Source organism: Mastacembelus armatus, chromosome 8 (assembly GCF_900324485.2).
Source record: "Mastacembelus armatus chromosome 8, fMasArm1.2, whole genome shotgun sequence".
In the NCBI taxonomy this organism is placed as follows: Eukaryota; Metazoa; Chordata; class Actinopteri; order Synbranchiformes; family Mastacembelidae; genus Mastacembelus; species Mastacembelus armatus.
The window spans coordinates 6,810,534-6,826,184 of record NC_046640.1 but is presented as its reverse complement, the minus strand read 5'-3'; the positions used below and the strand labels follow the sequence as shown (position 1 = coordinate 6,826,184).

At 42.6% G+C, this 15,651-nt stretch overlaps 2 protein-coding genes and 1 non-coding gene across 4 annotated transcripts; 2 read left to right on the top strand and 1 right to left on the bottom strand.

Annotated features, from left to right (window-relative positions):
• The first annotated feature begins 446 nt into the window (after nt 1–446).
• Nucleotides 447–14,667, top strand: LOC113140481 (heat shock 70 kDa protein 1-like). Of its 2 annotated transcripts, none has more exons than XM_026324305.2 (2): nt 447–522; nt 12,607–14,667. In XM_026324305.2, the coding sequence occupies exons 1-2, from the start codon at nt 507–509 to the stop codon at nt 14,508–14,510; spliced, it is 1,920 nt and encodes a 639-aa protein (XP_026180090.1). In that variant the 5' UTR covers nt 447–506; the 3' UTR covers nt 14,511–14,667. The 2 variants fall into 2 exon arrangements, with proteins under 2 accessions (XP_026180090.1, XP_026180089.1); XM_026324304.1 differs by lacking the exon at nt 447–522 and adding an exon at nt 11,776–11,886 and having other exon boundaries at nt 12,575–14,666.
• LOC113140483 (heat shock 70 kDa protein 1-like) lies at nt 3,712–4,659 on the bottom strand. The gene has a single exon (XM_026324307.1). It carries the CDS (start codon nt 4,600–4,602, stop codon nt 4,246–4,248), a length of 357 nt encoding a protein of 118 aa, XP_026180092.1. The 5' UTR covers nt 4,603–4,659; the 3' UTR covers nt 3,712–4,245.
• On the top strand, nt 10,148–10,288 carry LOC113141697 (U4 spliceosomal RNA). The gene has a single exon (XR_003296773.1). It is a non-coding gene; the product is annotated as a U4 spliceosomal RNA (small nuclear RNA).
• Nucleotides 14,668–15,651: the final 984 nt, after the last annotated feature.

Below are 15,651 nucleotides of genomic sequence, written 5' to 3'. Positions count from 1 at the left end.
GCGAATTAGATGATAAATCAGTTTTAAAGATGAACAAAAAAAACCTTTTATTGAATTCAGTCTGAAAAATGTAAGCAAAGGCTTTACTGAAGGATTGATACAATTTATAGCTCTGTCTGAAAGATAGATATAAGCATTTGTTTGAAATTATTAGCTTCATCTCAACATTTCATGATAGTTATTATCCAGTCATGAGACACTGGCCTTCTATGACAATTTTACAAAACCACTGTATGTACGTGATCATATCAATCACAAGGTAAGGCAATATCAAATAAATGATTTGTTATGGGCACAACTGTATTGATTGACTTTATGGTTAACTTTGTCTAGTCAACTTTGGCCTTAAATCTAATGACTTAAGTCCAATGTTAAAACAGAGTGGCTTTAAATGTTGTAGACAGTATATGAATTTGCAGCATTAATGATAATGTGATATTTAATTTTCTAATTATTCTTTATAATTTTGTGGTGCATCTTTAGGACACAAATTCAACACAAGCAAGATGTCTGCAGCCAAAGGTGTAGCGATCGGCATTGATCTGGGCACCACCTACTCCTGTGTGGGGGTTTTCCAGCATGGAAAAGTAGAAATCATCGCCAACGACCAGGGCAACAGGACCACCCCCAGCTATGTGGCGTTCACTGACACAGAGAGACTCATTGGGGACGCAGCCAAGAACCAGGTGGCTTTGAACCCCAGCAATACTGTGTTTGATGCCAAGAGACTGATTGGAAGGAAGTTTGATGATCCTGTGGTGCAGGCTGACATGAAGCACTGGCCCTTCAAGGTGGTGTCAGATGGAGGCAAGCCCAAAATTCAAGTGGAGTACAAAGGGGAGAACAAAGCCTTCTACCCTGAGGAGATTTCCTCCATGGTCCTGGTGAAGATGAAGGAGATAGCTGAGGCCTACCTCGGACACAAAGTGTCCAGCGCAGTCATCACAGTCCCAGCGTACTTCAACGACTCCCAGCGACAGGCAACTAAAGACGCAGGCGTCATCGCAGGACTCAACGTCCTGAGGATCATCAACGAGCCGACAGCAGCTGCCATCGCGTACGGTCTGGACAAAGGCAAGTCAGGCGAACGTAACGTCCTGATCTTTGACCTGGGTGGAGGCACCTTTGATGTGTCCATCCTGACAATTGAAGACGGTATTTTTGAGGTGAAATCCACAGCTGGAGACACTCACCTGGGTGGAGAAGACTTTGACAACCGCATGGTCAACCACTTTGTGGAGGAGTTCAAGAGGAAACACAAGAAGGACATCAGCCAGAACAAGAGAGCCTTGAGGAGGCTGCGCACAGCTTGTGAGAGGGCCAAGAGGACCCTGTCCTCCAGCTCCCAGGCCAGCATTGAGATTGATTCTCTGTATGAGGGCATCGACTTCTACACCTCCATCACCAGGGCTCGCTTTGAGGAGCTGTGCTCCGACCTGTTCAGGGGAACATTAGAACCGGTGGAGAAAGCCCTGAGGGACGCCAAAATGGACAAGGCACAGATCCACGACATCGTGCTGGTGGGAGGCTCCACCAGAATCCCCAAAATCCAGAAACTCCTGCAGGATTTCTTCAATGGCAGGGAGCTGAACAAGAGCATCAACCCAGATGAGGCTGTGGCTTACGGTGCCGCCGTCCAGGCTGCCATTCTCACAGGTGATACCTCAGGCAACGTTCAGGACCTGCTGCTGCTGGACGTGGCGCCTCTGTCCCTGGGTATCGAGACAGCCGGAGGAGTCATGACTGCCCTGATTAAACGCAACACCACCATCCCCACTAAACAAACCCAGGTCTTCACAACCTATTCTGACAACCAGCCTGGGGTCCTCATCCAGGTCTACGAGGGGGAAAGAGCCATGACCAAGGACAACAACCTGCTGGGCAAGTTTGATCTCACAGGAATCCCACCTGCTCCACGAGGGGTCCCACAGATTGAGGTCACCTTCGACATTGATGCCAACGGCATTTTGAACGTGTCTGCAGTGGACAAAAGCACCGGCAAAGAGAACAAGATCACCATCACCAACGATAAGGGTCGGCTGAGCAAAGAAGAGATTGAGAGGATGGTGCAGGACGCTGAAAAATACAAAGCTGAGGACGACATTCAGAGGGACAAAATCGCTGCCAAGAACTCTCTGGAGTCCTACGCCTTCAACATGAAGAGCAGTGTGCAGGATGAGAACATGAAGAGCAAAATTAGTGAGGGAGACAAGAAGAAGCTGATTGAGAAGTGTGATGAGGCCATCGCCTGGCTGGAGAACAACCAGCTGGCTGATAAAGAGGAGTACCAACACAAGCTCAAAGAGCTGGAGAAAGTGTGTGACCCCATCATCAGCAAGTTGTACCAGGGAGGAATGTCCACTGGCAGCTGTGGACAGCAGGCACGAGCTGGTGCTGAGGGGCCCACCATTGAGGAGGTGGATTAAAGTGCCCCCTGATGTGGACTGTGTGATCACTGGGACCATTATAAATATAACTTGAAAGTCACACCATTGATACATAATTTATATTACTGTTAGTCCTGTAGATCTACTGTTCTTATAATACAATTGTAATTTTATAACTTGTATAAAAAAAGTAAAAAAAAAATCCTAAAAATGTAAATATAATTTTCATAATTTTCATGTCTTGGTGGACAATGTAATAAAAGTGAAAATGTAAACAAATTTTATGGTGGTTGTAATTAACTTGTCCAGGTTTTCATATTTATGGTAAAATTTATTTAAAATGACACCATCAGCTGATGATGTTTACACTGTAGTGAATAATGAAAATGTCTCCATTACAAAAGCATTTAAAAAAAGAAATGAGAGATGCAGTTATCTGTGCTTCTTTTTTTTTTTTTTTTTTTTTTACATACTGTAATAAATGTTAAAAATATCTAACACATGGAAGGATCCATATGAGCTACATTGCCTTGAACTGTTGAAAACTTACTAACAAGACAGCTCCTCATCCATAGTCAGAGCAGGCCTAGTAGTATTGGAGCTCCTCACTGTGACCACTTGGGGGCAGGAAACACTTATGAATCTGAAATGATTCTGTGGAATTCACTAATATAAAAAAGACAGATTCAGTGTATATCACAATCCAGTATCGTGTCCGAGTCTCTGAGTGAAAGAGCCGGTCATTTCGTCATCTTTTCAGTCTACATAACGGGACGATAATTTTCGTAAAGGTTGTTGTTGCTAAATATGAATATTGCTATGTCTTGCTAGACACCGTTCTTCTCACACTGCCTTGGTTCTCGCGATAGCTCGTACGTCGGTGAGTGCAGGTCGTTGACAGCAGCTGTTCAAACCGCTGGATTTTGATGAATGAGACGGTGACAGCATGAAAAACAAATGGGGTGGGGAGGAGTAGTCCAACTACTCCCCCTGGGACTTTCACCCAACTCCTTCACAAACAAACAAAACAAATTAATGCCGACCCGAGACCCTGATACCACTCCACCTTAAAGAGGTCCCAGTTCAGCCAAGAGATCTACCTTTAATCCGTTATAGTGATAGGGTAGTTTTTACACCTTAATTTCATCTTTTATTTTTATCATCTGTTTTAAGAAAGTATGCAAAAGAGAAAAAAACATGCACATTGTACTGACTAGGGTTTATTTTGTTCACAACATCAAATTCTCTGCAGCCCACTTAGGCTATCAGTAAGAGTATTATCAGCAGCACAGGCCTCATAATCTTTTTTTATAGTTTTTTTTTTTTTTACAATTTTCTACAAGTCGAGTTTCTGGGTATGTAAAAAAACTATATCAACACAAACCTATATCAATACCTGGAAAGGTCTGAGCCTTAACACAATGTTTTTGTGGTTGATGGTTTTCTGTGATGCTATATCGTTTCACAATCAGAGGCTTACCATATCTGGCTAAAAAAAATGTACCTTGAATTATTAGGACCCATTAGAAGATACAAACTCAGTTTATGTCCTACTCCCTTGCTGTTGCAAAAGTAAACCTTTGAAAATAAGGATCTCATTTGTATTAAATAATATTTTCTGCTTATTTAATACTACACTTTCTCCATCCTTGTCACTATTTTAAAAATTGTATTATTTATTTTATTTATCTATTTTGAGAAAGAAACAAACCCAAAGTCCATGCAGTGGTTGCAGAAGAGACTGAAGACTAGACCAAGATCAGGCAGAGAGGCTGAGGGAGGCTTGCAACCTCAGTGTTACTGTTTGACTCTGACCAGTGTGACTGCCTCATTGCTCACATGCCCAGAAACACCATCCTCAAAACAAAGCATTTCCTAAAAGAGATTTGTACTCCACTTGAATTTTGGGCTTGTCTCCATCTGACACCACCTTGAAGGGCCAGTGCTTCATGTCAGCCTGCACCACAGGATCATCAAACTTCCTTCCAATCAGTCTCTTGGCATCAAACACAGTGTTGCTGGGGTTCAAAGCCACCTGGTTCCTGGCTGCGTCCCCCATGAGTCTCTCTGTGTCAGTGAACGCCACATAGCTGGGGGTGGTCCTGTTGCCCTGGTCGTTGGCGATGATTTCTACTTTTCCATGCTGGAAAACCCCCACACAGGAGTAGGTGGTGCCCAGATCAATGCCGATCGCTACACCTTTGGCTGCAGACATTGTCACTGGATGTCACCTGTCAAGCAATTAGACTACATTTTAGTCACGACTCAAAGGAACCAATCTCTGATAGAAAATACACCAGAATATTTAACCTCCTATGACCTGGCGTCCACATACATGGACATCATATTTTTTGTTATCTGCACTGTAAAACTTCATTTTGTGTCATTTTCTGTCTTTCACAAAGGTTAAGTCTGATCCAACTGTTCCCACAGACAAAAAGGATGTTCCTATTTTGGAGTAGTAGTTTTGGAGCATTACAAAAAAACAAAAACAAAAGCAATAACAAAACATAAGCACATTATTTATTGGGTACATCTAACCCCAAATAGCTAAAAGAAATCTAAAATGCAAGCCAAACCAAAGCTTGGGTCTTAGGAGTTAGATTGTGTTTGTCCTCGTCTTCTTTTTATTGGCTATATAGTTTTTTTCTTTCACATTAATAAAATACACTTTATTGGCCAATGTATCCTCACCTATTTTGACAGACCACACAGAAAGATCCTGGGTCAAGCCCTGAACTTTCTGGCTTTTAAGGGCCAGTCCTAAGTCCTACACCTCTTTAGCGGTGTGAAATCTGCTTAGTAGGCTGTGTTGTTGATCACGTGAGCATGTGGAAACGATGTGACTGGATTACTTATATATAATATATATTTATGAAGGGCGACAAATATTGTGTCAGGCATTAATGCAGTTTTTATATTATTTTTATTATTTTGAAAATCCGTTGCTCGCTGGCTCTGAATGCACATGCAGATAAACCATGGGTGACGGGAGGGGTGGCATCTTGATCAGGAGCGTCTCACCCAATGAGAGCACTTAGGTTGGACTGCTGCAGCGTTCAGAGGAACCGGAAATGAAAAGAACTGTCAGGTAAACAAAAATGTTATGATTGTGGCTCTGGACTGTGGGTAATTTTTTTTCCTATAACAAATAGTATAAAACGTTTAATACACTGACAGTGGCAAATAGCTTTGGTTTTATATTGAAACAAATTATTTAACTGCTGCTGTGTGAAGGAAATATTGCTGATAAAAACTACATTACTTGCTAATACTAATCACTAAGTATTAAACTTAATTCCCTTATTAGTCCCACAATGGGGAAATTCCATTTCCACCCAAGTGCACACACACACACACACACACACACACACACACACACACACACGCAAACACACACACACCCGGAGCAGTGGGCAGCCAATACTGCGGCACCCGGGGATCAGTTGGGGGTCCGGTCCTTGCTCAAGGGTCTCACCTCAGTCGTGGCATTGAGGGTGGACGCCAGGACGCTGGCTGTTCACTCTGCCCACCGGCAATTCCTGCCGGACCTGTGACTTTCAGGTTACAAGTCCAACTCCCTATCCATTAGGCCACGACTGCTCCACTAATCACTAAGTATTACTGATCGCTAAGTATTACTGATCGCTAAGTATTACTGATCGCTAAGTATTACTGATCACTAAGTATTACTAATCGCTAAGTATTACTAATCGCTAAGTATTACTGATCGCTAAGTATTAGTAATCACTAAGTATTAGTAATCACTAAGTATTACTAATCACTAAGTATTACTAATCGCTAAGTATTAGTAATCACTAAGTATTACTAATCACTAAGTATTACTAATTACAAAGTATTACTAATCGCTAAGTATTACTAATCGCTAAGTATTAGTAATCGCTAAGTATTAGTAATCGCTAAGTATTACTGATCGCTAAGTATTACTAATCGCTAAGTATTAGTAATCACTAAGTATTACTAATCGCTAAGTATTACTAATCGCTAAGTATTAGTAATCACTAAGTATTAGTAATCACTAAGTATTAGTAATCACTAAGTATTACTAATCGTGATTAAAAATTTGAATCGTTGGTCAGCACTAATGGGACAGCAGTTATTAGCATAATAGAACAGAATAAAAATAGATTTCCATTTAATTCAATGAAGCTCAATAAAATTTTATTTACAGATACTGACATACCATCTATAAAAATATATGTAAAAACAATAAAGTAATCTCAACAAATGTCATATATTAAGGTGAAGCATTTAGAATACTATAAGGAAAGCGCCAACAAAATCGTTTTGATCAAGTACTTGGCGACGGCGGGGAGGAAAAACTTCCTGTAACGGAAGAAACCTCCTACAGAACAGGCTCAGTTTGGGTGGCCATCTGCCTTGACTGGTCGGGGTGACCGGAGAGTTTACTTGCTTGTTTTGTTTTGCTTGTTTTTGCCAGTTGGGATGGGTGGGAGGCGTATCTGTGCCACAGGGAGCTTAAGTGGTTCCAGCTTCTTGACTGTCTGGTGTTCCTTGGTTATTCTGGGTAATTTCTGTCCTGTACCTTTAGCCTGGTAGCTGGGCTGCTTCACAACTAACTCCCCTGTGGCAGACTTTAACTTCGGTGCTGTGGAAATTGGTGGCAAGTGAATGGGTGGCTTAGCCACTTTACTGCGCTGCATACGTTTGCTAGTTTTACTTGTGTCTTTGATGAAGTTGCCGGGCTCCTCACCATCTAAAAGGAAGCCATGCCCTCCTGTTCTTACTGCTAAAAGCACTGCAGCATTTCTTTGACTTGCTGCTGCCTTGTCAATTTCACTCTGGATGTAGTCCTGGAGCTGCTTCTTCCGCGCTGCAGCCTGTTCAGCATCCCTCACCTCAGCGTCGTGTTCCTCTCTCTTCAGCTTTTCATAGTGGGCATGCTTTAAAGCTGCCAGATTGTCATTAAAGATCTGGCACTGCTTATTATTTTCCCGTTTGCGCTGAGCTTCTAGCATTTGTTTTTCTAGAAACAGCCTGTCAGCCTCTTTCTGGGCCTGAAAGCAGTTCTGGATGGTCTCTTTCTCTGCCTTTGCCTTCTGCTTTTTCTGATCTATCATAGCCTCTCTGTGAGCATAAATATCCTTTAACACTGCAGCCCTCTTCTCCTCTCTCTCCTTCTGCTGCTTTGCCACTTCAGCGTCTTGTTTAGCCATTTCTTCAGAAATCTCCAGCTCTCTCTGTGCTCTAGCAGCATCCTGCTCTCTCATTCTAACTGCATATTTGTCTGTCACAGTTTTAATGGGTATCTGCCGCTTTCTGAACTTTTCTGCCAGGTGCTCTTTTTGTTGCTGCAGCATTTGTTCTTTGTCAAGCTGATGACGTTGTCTTACTTCTTCCTCCTTGTCCAGTATCTGTGCCTCTGTTTCTCTCTGCAGTTTTCTGCTGGACATCCGCTCCTGCATATGTCTCAAATACATTTTCTTTGAGTCTTGTTCTCTTTGGGCCTGATTTTTTAACTCCTGTGCAGGTAATTCATCGAGATTCCTCAGCTGATCTCTCTCTTCCTTTTCCTGCTGCATCTTTTTCTCTCTCTGTCGTCTCTTCTCCTTTATTTGCTCCGTCCAAAAAGCAGCCAGAGCCCGGTTGTGGAGTTGCTTCTTACAAGCGTCCTCCTGTTCTCGTCTCTGAGCTTCTTCACTTTCTCGAATCATCTCCAGGTTAGGCTGACTTCTCTGCTCTCTAGCAATTCTCTGTTTCTCTTGCTGATATTTGATCAGTGCCTCGTTCTCTTTCTGCACATAAGTCCTTTGGAGTGCGCTGTTGAATTTTCGGACACAGCCATTCTGGTGGAACCTCATCAAATTGGCTTTGTCGATCATTTTCTGCGTGTCCTGTTTCTGCAGTTCCCTCTCCTCTGCAGCAATTTGATTAAAATATTCCTTCTTTTCCTGTTCCTTGAGTTTTAGTTTTTCTAGACGCTTTCTTTGTTGTGTTTTCAAATAGGATTTGTCGAGTTTGGCAAACTGAGCCCGAGCATTCATGTCTACCATTTCCTGTCTGGTGTACATTTTGGACCTGGGCAGGTTGACTATTGACTGGATTCTTTCCCAGTAAGCCCTGCTCAAAATGATTTCTTCTGTTGGAAGCATTTTACACTTTGTCTAACACACTTTTTTAGAAGAGTCGTGCTGTCTGGTGTTTGGCTGTGGTTTGACTTCTGTGGACGTGTAGAGTTTGGATGCTTTGACTGCTGGTGAGGTCATCATGTGACGTCATCTGCTTTGATGAATGTGTCCTTCACTTAGCCCCGCCCCTTAGTTACTGTTGCTATGCGTTTCAAGCTCTATTTGTCCTAGCTGATTTCGTGTTATCAAACAAAGTGGAGGAGTGATAATAAAAGTACTTTTTATGCGGCACGGCTCTTTTCAGAGTGGAGCGTGGTATTATTTTGTGATGTGAAGACGTGAGCGTGACATAAATATTTACCATCCTATCTGTAACTGGAATGAGACTCAGTGGTTTTTTGTAAAGTGCCTTGAGATGACTGTACTGCGATTTAAAATAGAGGACAATCTGCAGCACAACATCAGAGAGGTGTGGAGGGGAAATAACAAATTCACAGGCTACAAAATGGGTGATGTGGACAGAGCCAGTGAACTAAACAAGTTCTTCAGCAGGTTTAACACAAATGCCCCAGCCATTCTTCATTTTCAGTGTCTCCTTTATCTCTTTCTCTTCTACCTGTGTGCATCTCCACCACCGCAGCTACGCTCCCTCCTTCACCTGGGAACACTCCACAATCTGTCACAGTAACAACTGGGGTGATGCTGCAGCTGCAAAGACTGTGCTGTGGGAAGGCAGCTGGCCCAGATGGCCCAGTGTATGTCCAAGGCTGCTTAAGGACTGTACTGCCCAACTGTGTGAGCCTCTACAGAGGATCTTTAACCTGAGTCTACAGTTGGGGAGGGTCCCGGCTCCCTGGAAAACAGAGCATTGTTCCATTATCTGAAGTGTCCAGCTGAACTGAATGACTACAGGTCGGTGGCTCACACATCACATATTATGAAGGTCCTGGAGAGGATGATTCTCAAGGTTAAACAGGCAATAGATTCCCTGCAGTTTGCTTACAGAGAACCCATTAGTGTGGATGCTGTCCTCTATATGTTTCACCATGTCTCATCTGGAAAAAGCTGGAAGTTATGTGAGGATGTGGGGTTTGGACTGGCCACTTAGGTCTTTCGATGTCTGCAGGAGATCCTTCATCCCCACTGTCCTCAGGCTCTGCAACACCTGGCAGTTCACTGACCAACATGAACTGGACTGTTACTGACTACTGTTACTACTCAGTACTAATTACTTTCACTACAAGACTACCTGCATTTCTCTTTGTAATAAAGTTTTTCTCATCTCATGATCTTTTTATTTTTAAATCAGCTCAGAATGGAATTGCACATTGATGTTAAAATGGAGCAGATCAAAAATGTTTGTGAACCAATATGACCACAAATCATGTGGTCCTAAAATAATGGGAGAGCTGGGATGGGCTCCAGCAGATCCCTGTCACCCTGGTTAAGGAATAAGCGGGTAAAGAAAATGGATGGGCTGTACGCAAAATTTTAAAAAACTGAGTTACAACAAACATTTGAAACACAAATAGTGACCTTCAAAAGGGAAACACCCCATAATCGAGCTCAAAGTCTAAGTTGAAGAGATCAGACCCTAACAGAGAGGGGTCCGGCCCTGAGACACCCCATTGTTGTCTGTCTTAGTTCTCCATCCTTTCGCAGTGGCAGTATCGTAGCCTATGAGGTTTGTCCGAGGCGCGATTATTGCTAGTTGAAAACTTTACCCAATACCCCGCCTTGACGACTTGAAATACAGTCGGTAATGGCAATTTTTGATGGTCTCTAAGGAGACTGATGAGTTTGTTCAATAATAACTTCAATATTAAAACTGAAGTTAATTAGTAATTTCAGCAACTGAAACTAATCTCAATTGTATTATGACTCCACGTTGTGTCTTGTTCGGGGTGTTCTATGGGGAGTCGCTAGGGGGAGCTAGAGGGAGGTGAGACGGGGAGGAGAGGAGAAGAGCAGGGAAAGAGCTGTTCGGTTTGAGGGACTTGGCGCCGCTACGGATGGAACAGTAGCCTGTTACTTGTTCTGACTAAAGCAAATGAATAAAGGAAAGTGACAAAAGAGCGTCTGCCGGCTGTGAATATAACGGGGCATTACAATATATTAGTGAAAGGTAATGTCATAGGCTATTTCAGAGACAAAAGAGGAGAAACATGAGAAAGGACATGAAAATAACATTTGGGGAGGAGAAAGAATGAAAACTGGAGGAAAACAGTGACAAAGGAGGAGAAAAGGAGGAAAGACATGAAAACAATAACAGAAGAAGAAAATATAGGGATGACAGAAGAAACAATGTAAGACATGAGAAAAAAGATTCAAGAACGAGAAAGTAAACAGAAGAGCAGGAGTGATACAAGGGTAATACATTGCTGTGTGAGGTCGAAGAAGGTGCTGCTGAAGTTGACCCGTCAATCCATGGAGAAATATATACCTTTGAAGAAGAAAACATAAAAAACGCGAATTGTTCTTTTGAAATAGCAAACAGAAACAGCGCAAATCTGTTGAGAAATTAAAAGAAACAAGATTACTAGACACGTGGTATAATCATAAACTCAACCAAATAATAGGCTATTAGAATAAGGAAATCCAACGAGGATAAAATCTGACCACGCTGTGGATGATATAACGTTTGGATTTGACGAGATGACGAGAAAACATGACAGTCCTTGGGCTGATTAGTCCTGGTCGATGATTGACAACTGTAATCGAAATCAATGAGTTTAAAAGTCATGATTGCTGTCACGAAAAAAGTGGAAAAAACGTGTCTGCGTGCCAGAAACAAATGATTAAATTTCGTGACATAGTCACGAAATGATATGAGACCGAGTTGAATTACTACCTAAAGCTTTAAATAAATGTGGCGGAAAATAAATTTAGTTGATCTGCAGTATCAGAAAATAGAAAAGGTTAAGTCGGAGTTGAACTAAAATGCATCTACTTTGCATTTCGCCACTAAATACGAATCACAATGAATCACACAGATGTCCGGATGTCTCTGGGTTTGGCTTCACTGTTCGGGTTAATTCGAGAGAGTTCCTATGAGTAATCAGTTACTTCCTCAAGTTTTCAGTTTTACTGTCGATTTTGTTTTCAAAATAAAACATAAACGTCGAAATGCAGCATACTACAGCATTTACTTATAATTAGGCTTTTTAATTTGAAAATACTAGCAGGAACATGTACGTGACACCGACGCTAACTTGACGGTGTTTGCGTGAAACGTCTGGAAGCAGCGAGAGCGTGTTGTTCAATCATATAAGGGGCCTGCTCTCAGAGCGGCGACAGGGACGAAAAGGATCAGAGAAGAAGATCCAGCGAAGAAAGTCCGGCGAAGAAGACCAGTCCTCTACAGAGCCGCGACCCCTCAACATTAAACTGTAAGTTCATCCTTTATTTCTGAGAGGAAAACGAGTTTAAATTGTTTAAAAGTTTGATGACATTAATGTTTGATAAATTCGTACCTGTATTGAATCTTAAAATAATGTACTATAAGTAGAAAAAGGTTGAGGATGAGCAAGTTACAAATGTTTTGCTGTATATACCCCAAATTTTAATGATAAATGTTTAAAAGTATTTTGAGAAGTCCATCACTGTAATAATGTGTATGCCTATAGGCAATTTTATTTTATAATAGAATAAGTTGAACAAAGGGGATAGGCTGACCTCATCAACATGTTTTGTTATATATAAGCTTAACCTCCTAAGACCCAAGCTTTGGTTTGGCTTGCATTTTAGATTTCTTTTAGCTATTTGGGGTTAGATGTACCCAATAAATAATGTGCTTATGTTTTGTTATTGCTTTTGTTTTTGTTTTTTTGTAATGCTCCAAAACTACTACTCCAAAATAGGAACATCCTTTTTGTCTGTGGGAACAGTTGGATCAGACTTAACCTTTGTGAAAGACAGAAAATGACACAAAATGAAGTTTTACAGTGCAGATAACAAAAAATATGATGTCCATGTATGTGGACGCCAGGTCATAGGAGGTTAAATATTCTGGTGTATTTTCTATCAGAGATTGGTTCCTTTGAGTCGTGACTAAAATGTAGTCTAATTGCTTGACAGGTGACATCCAGTGACAATGTCTGCAGCCAAAGGTGTAGCGATCGGCATTGATCTGGGCACCACCTACTCCTGTGTGGGGGTTTTCCAGCATGGAAAAGTAGAAATCATCGCCAACGACCAGGGCAACAGGACCACCCCCAGCTATGTGGCGTTCACTGACACAGAGAGACTCATTGGGGACGCAGCCAAGAACCAGGTGGCTTTGAACCCCAGCAATACTGTGTTTGATGCCAAGAGACTGATTGGAAGGAAGTTTGATGATCCTGTGGTGCAGGCTGACATGAAGCACTGGCCCTTCAAGGTGGTGTCAGATGGAGGCAAGCCCAAAATTCAAGTGGAGTACAGAGGGGAGAACAAAGCCTTCTACCCTGAGGAGATTTCCTCCATGGTCCTGGTGAAGATGAAGGAGATAGCTGAGGCCTACCTCGGACACAAAGTGTCCAGCGCAGTCATCACAGTCCCAGCGTACTTCAACGACTCCCAGCGACAGGCAACTAAAGACGCAGGCGTCATCGCAGGACTCAACGTCCTGAGGATCATCAACGAGCCGACAGCAGCTGCCATCGCGTACGGTCTGGACAAAGGCAAGTCAGGCGAACGTAACGTCCTGATCTTTGACCTGGGTGGAGGCACCTTTGATGTGTCCATCCTGACAATTGAAGATGGTATTTTTGAGGTGAAATCCACAGCTGGAGACACTCACCTGGGTGGAGAAGACTTTGACAACCGCATGGTCAACCACTTTGTGGAGGAGTTCAAGAGGAAACACAAGAAGGACATCAGCCAGAACAAGAGAGCCTTGAGGAGGCTGCGCACAGCTTGTGAGAGGGCCAAGAGGACCCTGTCCTCCAGCTCCCAGGCCAGCATTGAGATTGATTCTCTGTATGAGGGCATCGACTTCTACACCTCCATCACCAGGGCTCGCTTTGAGGAGCTGTGCTCCGACCTGTTCAGGGGAACATTAGAACCGGTGGAGAAAGCCCTGAGGGACGCCAAAATGGACAAGGCACAGATCCACGACATCGTGCTGGTGGGAGGCTCCACCAGAATCCCCAAAATCCAGAAACTCCTGCAGGATTTCTTCAATGGCAGGGAGCTGAACAAGAGCATCAACCCAGATGAGGCTGTGGCTTACGGTGCCGCCGTCCAGGCTGCCATTCTCACAGGTGATACCTCAGGCAACGTTCAGGACCTGCTGCTGCTGGACGTGGCGCCTCTGTCCCTGGGTATCGAGACAGCCGGAGGAGTCATGACTGCCCTGATTAAACGCAACACCACCATCCCCACTAAACAAACCCAGGTCTTCACAACCTACTCTGACAACCAGCCTGGGGTCCTCATCCAGGTCTACGAGGGGGAAAGAGCCATGACCAAGGACAACAACCTGCTGGGCAAGTTTGATCTCACAGGAATCCCACCTGCTCCACGAGGGGTCCCACAGATTGAGGTCACCTTCGACATTGATGCCAACGGCATTTTGAACGTGTCTGCAGTGGACAAAAGCACCGGCAAAGAGAACAAGATCACCATCACCAACGATAAGGGTCGGCTGAGCAAAGAAGAGATTGAGAGGATGGTGCAGGACGCTGAAAAATACAAAGCTGAGGACGACATTCAGAGGGACAAAATCGCTGCCAAGAACTCTCTGGAGTCCTACGCCTTCAACATGAAGAGCAGTGTGCAGGATGAGAACATGAAGAGCAAAATTAGTGAGGGAGACAAGAAGAAGCTGATTGAGAAGTGTGATGAGGCCATCGCCTGGCTGGAGAACAACCAGCTGGCTGATAAAGAGGAGTACCAACACAAGCTCAAAGAGCTGGAGAAAGTGTGTGACCCCATCATCAGCAAGTTGTACCAGGGAGGAATGTCCACTGGCAGCTGTGGACAGCAGGCACGAGCTGGTGCTGAGGGGCCCACCATTGAGGAGGTGGATTAAAGTGCCCCCTGATGTGGACTGTGTGATCACTGGGACCATTATAAATATAACTTGAAAGTCACACCATTGATACATAATTTATATTACTGTTAGTCCTGTAGATCTACTGTTCTTATAATACAATTGTAATTTTATAACTTGTATAAAAAAAGTAAAAAAAAAATCCTAAAAATGTAAATATAATTTTCATAATTTTCATGTCTTGGTGGACAATGTAATAAAAGTGAAAATGTAAACAAATTTTATGGTGGTTGTAATTAACTTGTCCAGGTTTTCATATTTATGGTAAAATTTATTTAAAATGACACCATCAGCTGATGATGTTTACACTGTAGTGAATAATGAAAATGTCTCCATTACAAAAGCATTTAAAAAAAGAAATGAGAGATGCAGTTATCTGTGCTTTTTTTTTCTTTCTTTTTTTTTTTTTTTACATACTGTAATAAATGTTAAAAATATCTAACACATGGAAGGATCCATATGAGCTACATTGCCTTTATCTTGTTTGTTTAAACTGCTGGGCCCACTGAGTTAATAATAAATCAATATATAACTGCTCTGACAAAAACATTATGAAACAGTAGCCTTAAAAAATGATATTGTATATAATCTGTAGCTTCCTTGAATATTTTCATATAATCAGTACAAATGTCACAGTTATTTTCTGTGGCAAATGTGGAGCTGCAGATCAAACCAAAATCAAACTTTTGAACTGTTGAAAACTTACTAACAAGACAGCTCCTCATCCATAGTCAGAGCAGGCCTAGTAGTATTGGAGCTCCTCACTGTGACCACTTGGGGGCAGGAAACACTTATGAATCTGAAATGATTCTGTGGAATTCACTAATATAAAAAAGACAGATTCAGTGTATATCACAATCCAGTATCGTGTCCGAGTCTCTGAGTGAAAGAGCCGGTCATTTCGTCATCTTTTCAGTCTACATAACGGGACGATAATTTTCGTAAAGGTTGTTGTTGCTAAATATGAATATTGCTATGTCTTGCTAGACACCGTTCTTCTCACACTGCCTTGGTTCTCGCGATAGCTCGTACGTCGGTGAGTGCAGGTCGTTGACAGCAGCTGTTCAAACCGCTGGATTTTGATGAATGAGACGGTGACAGCATGAAAAACAAATGGGGT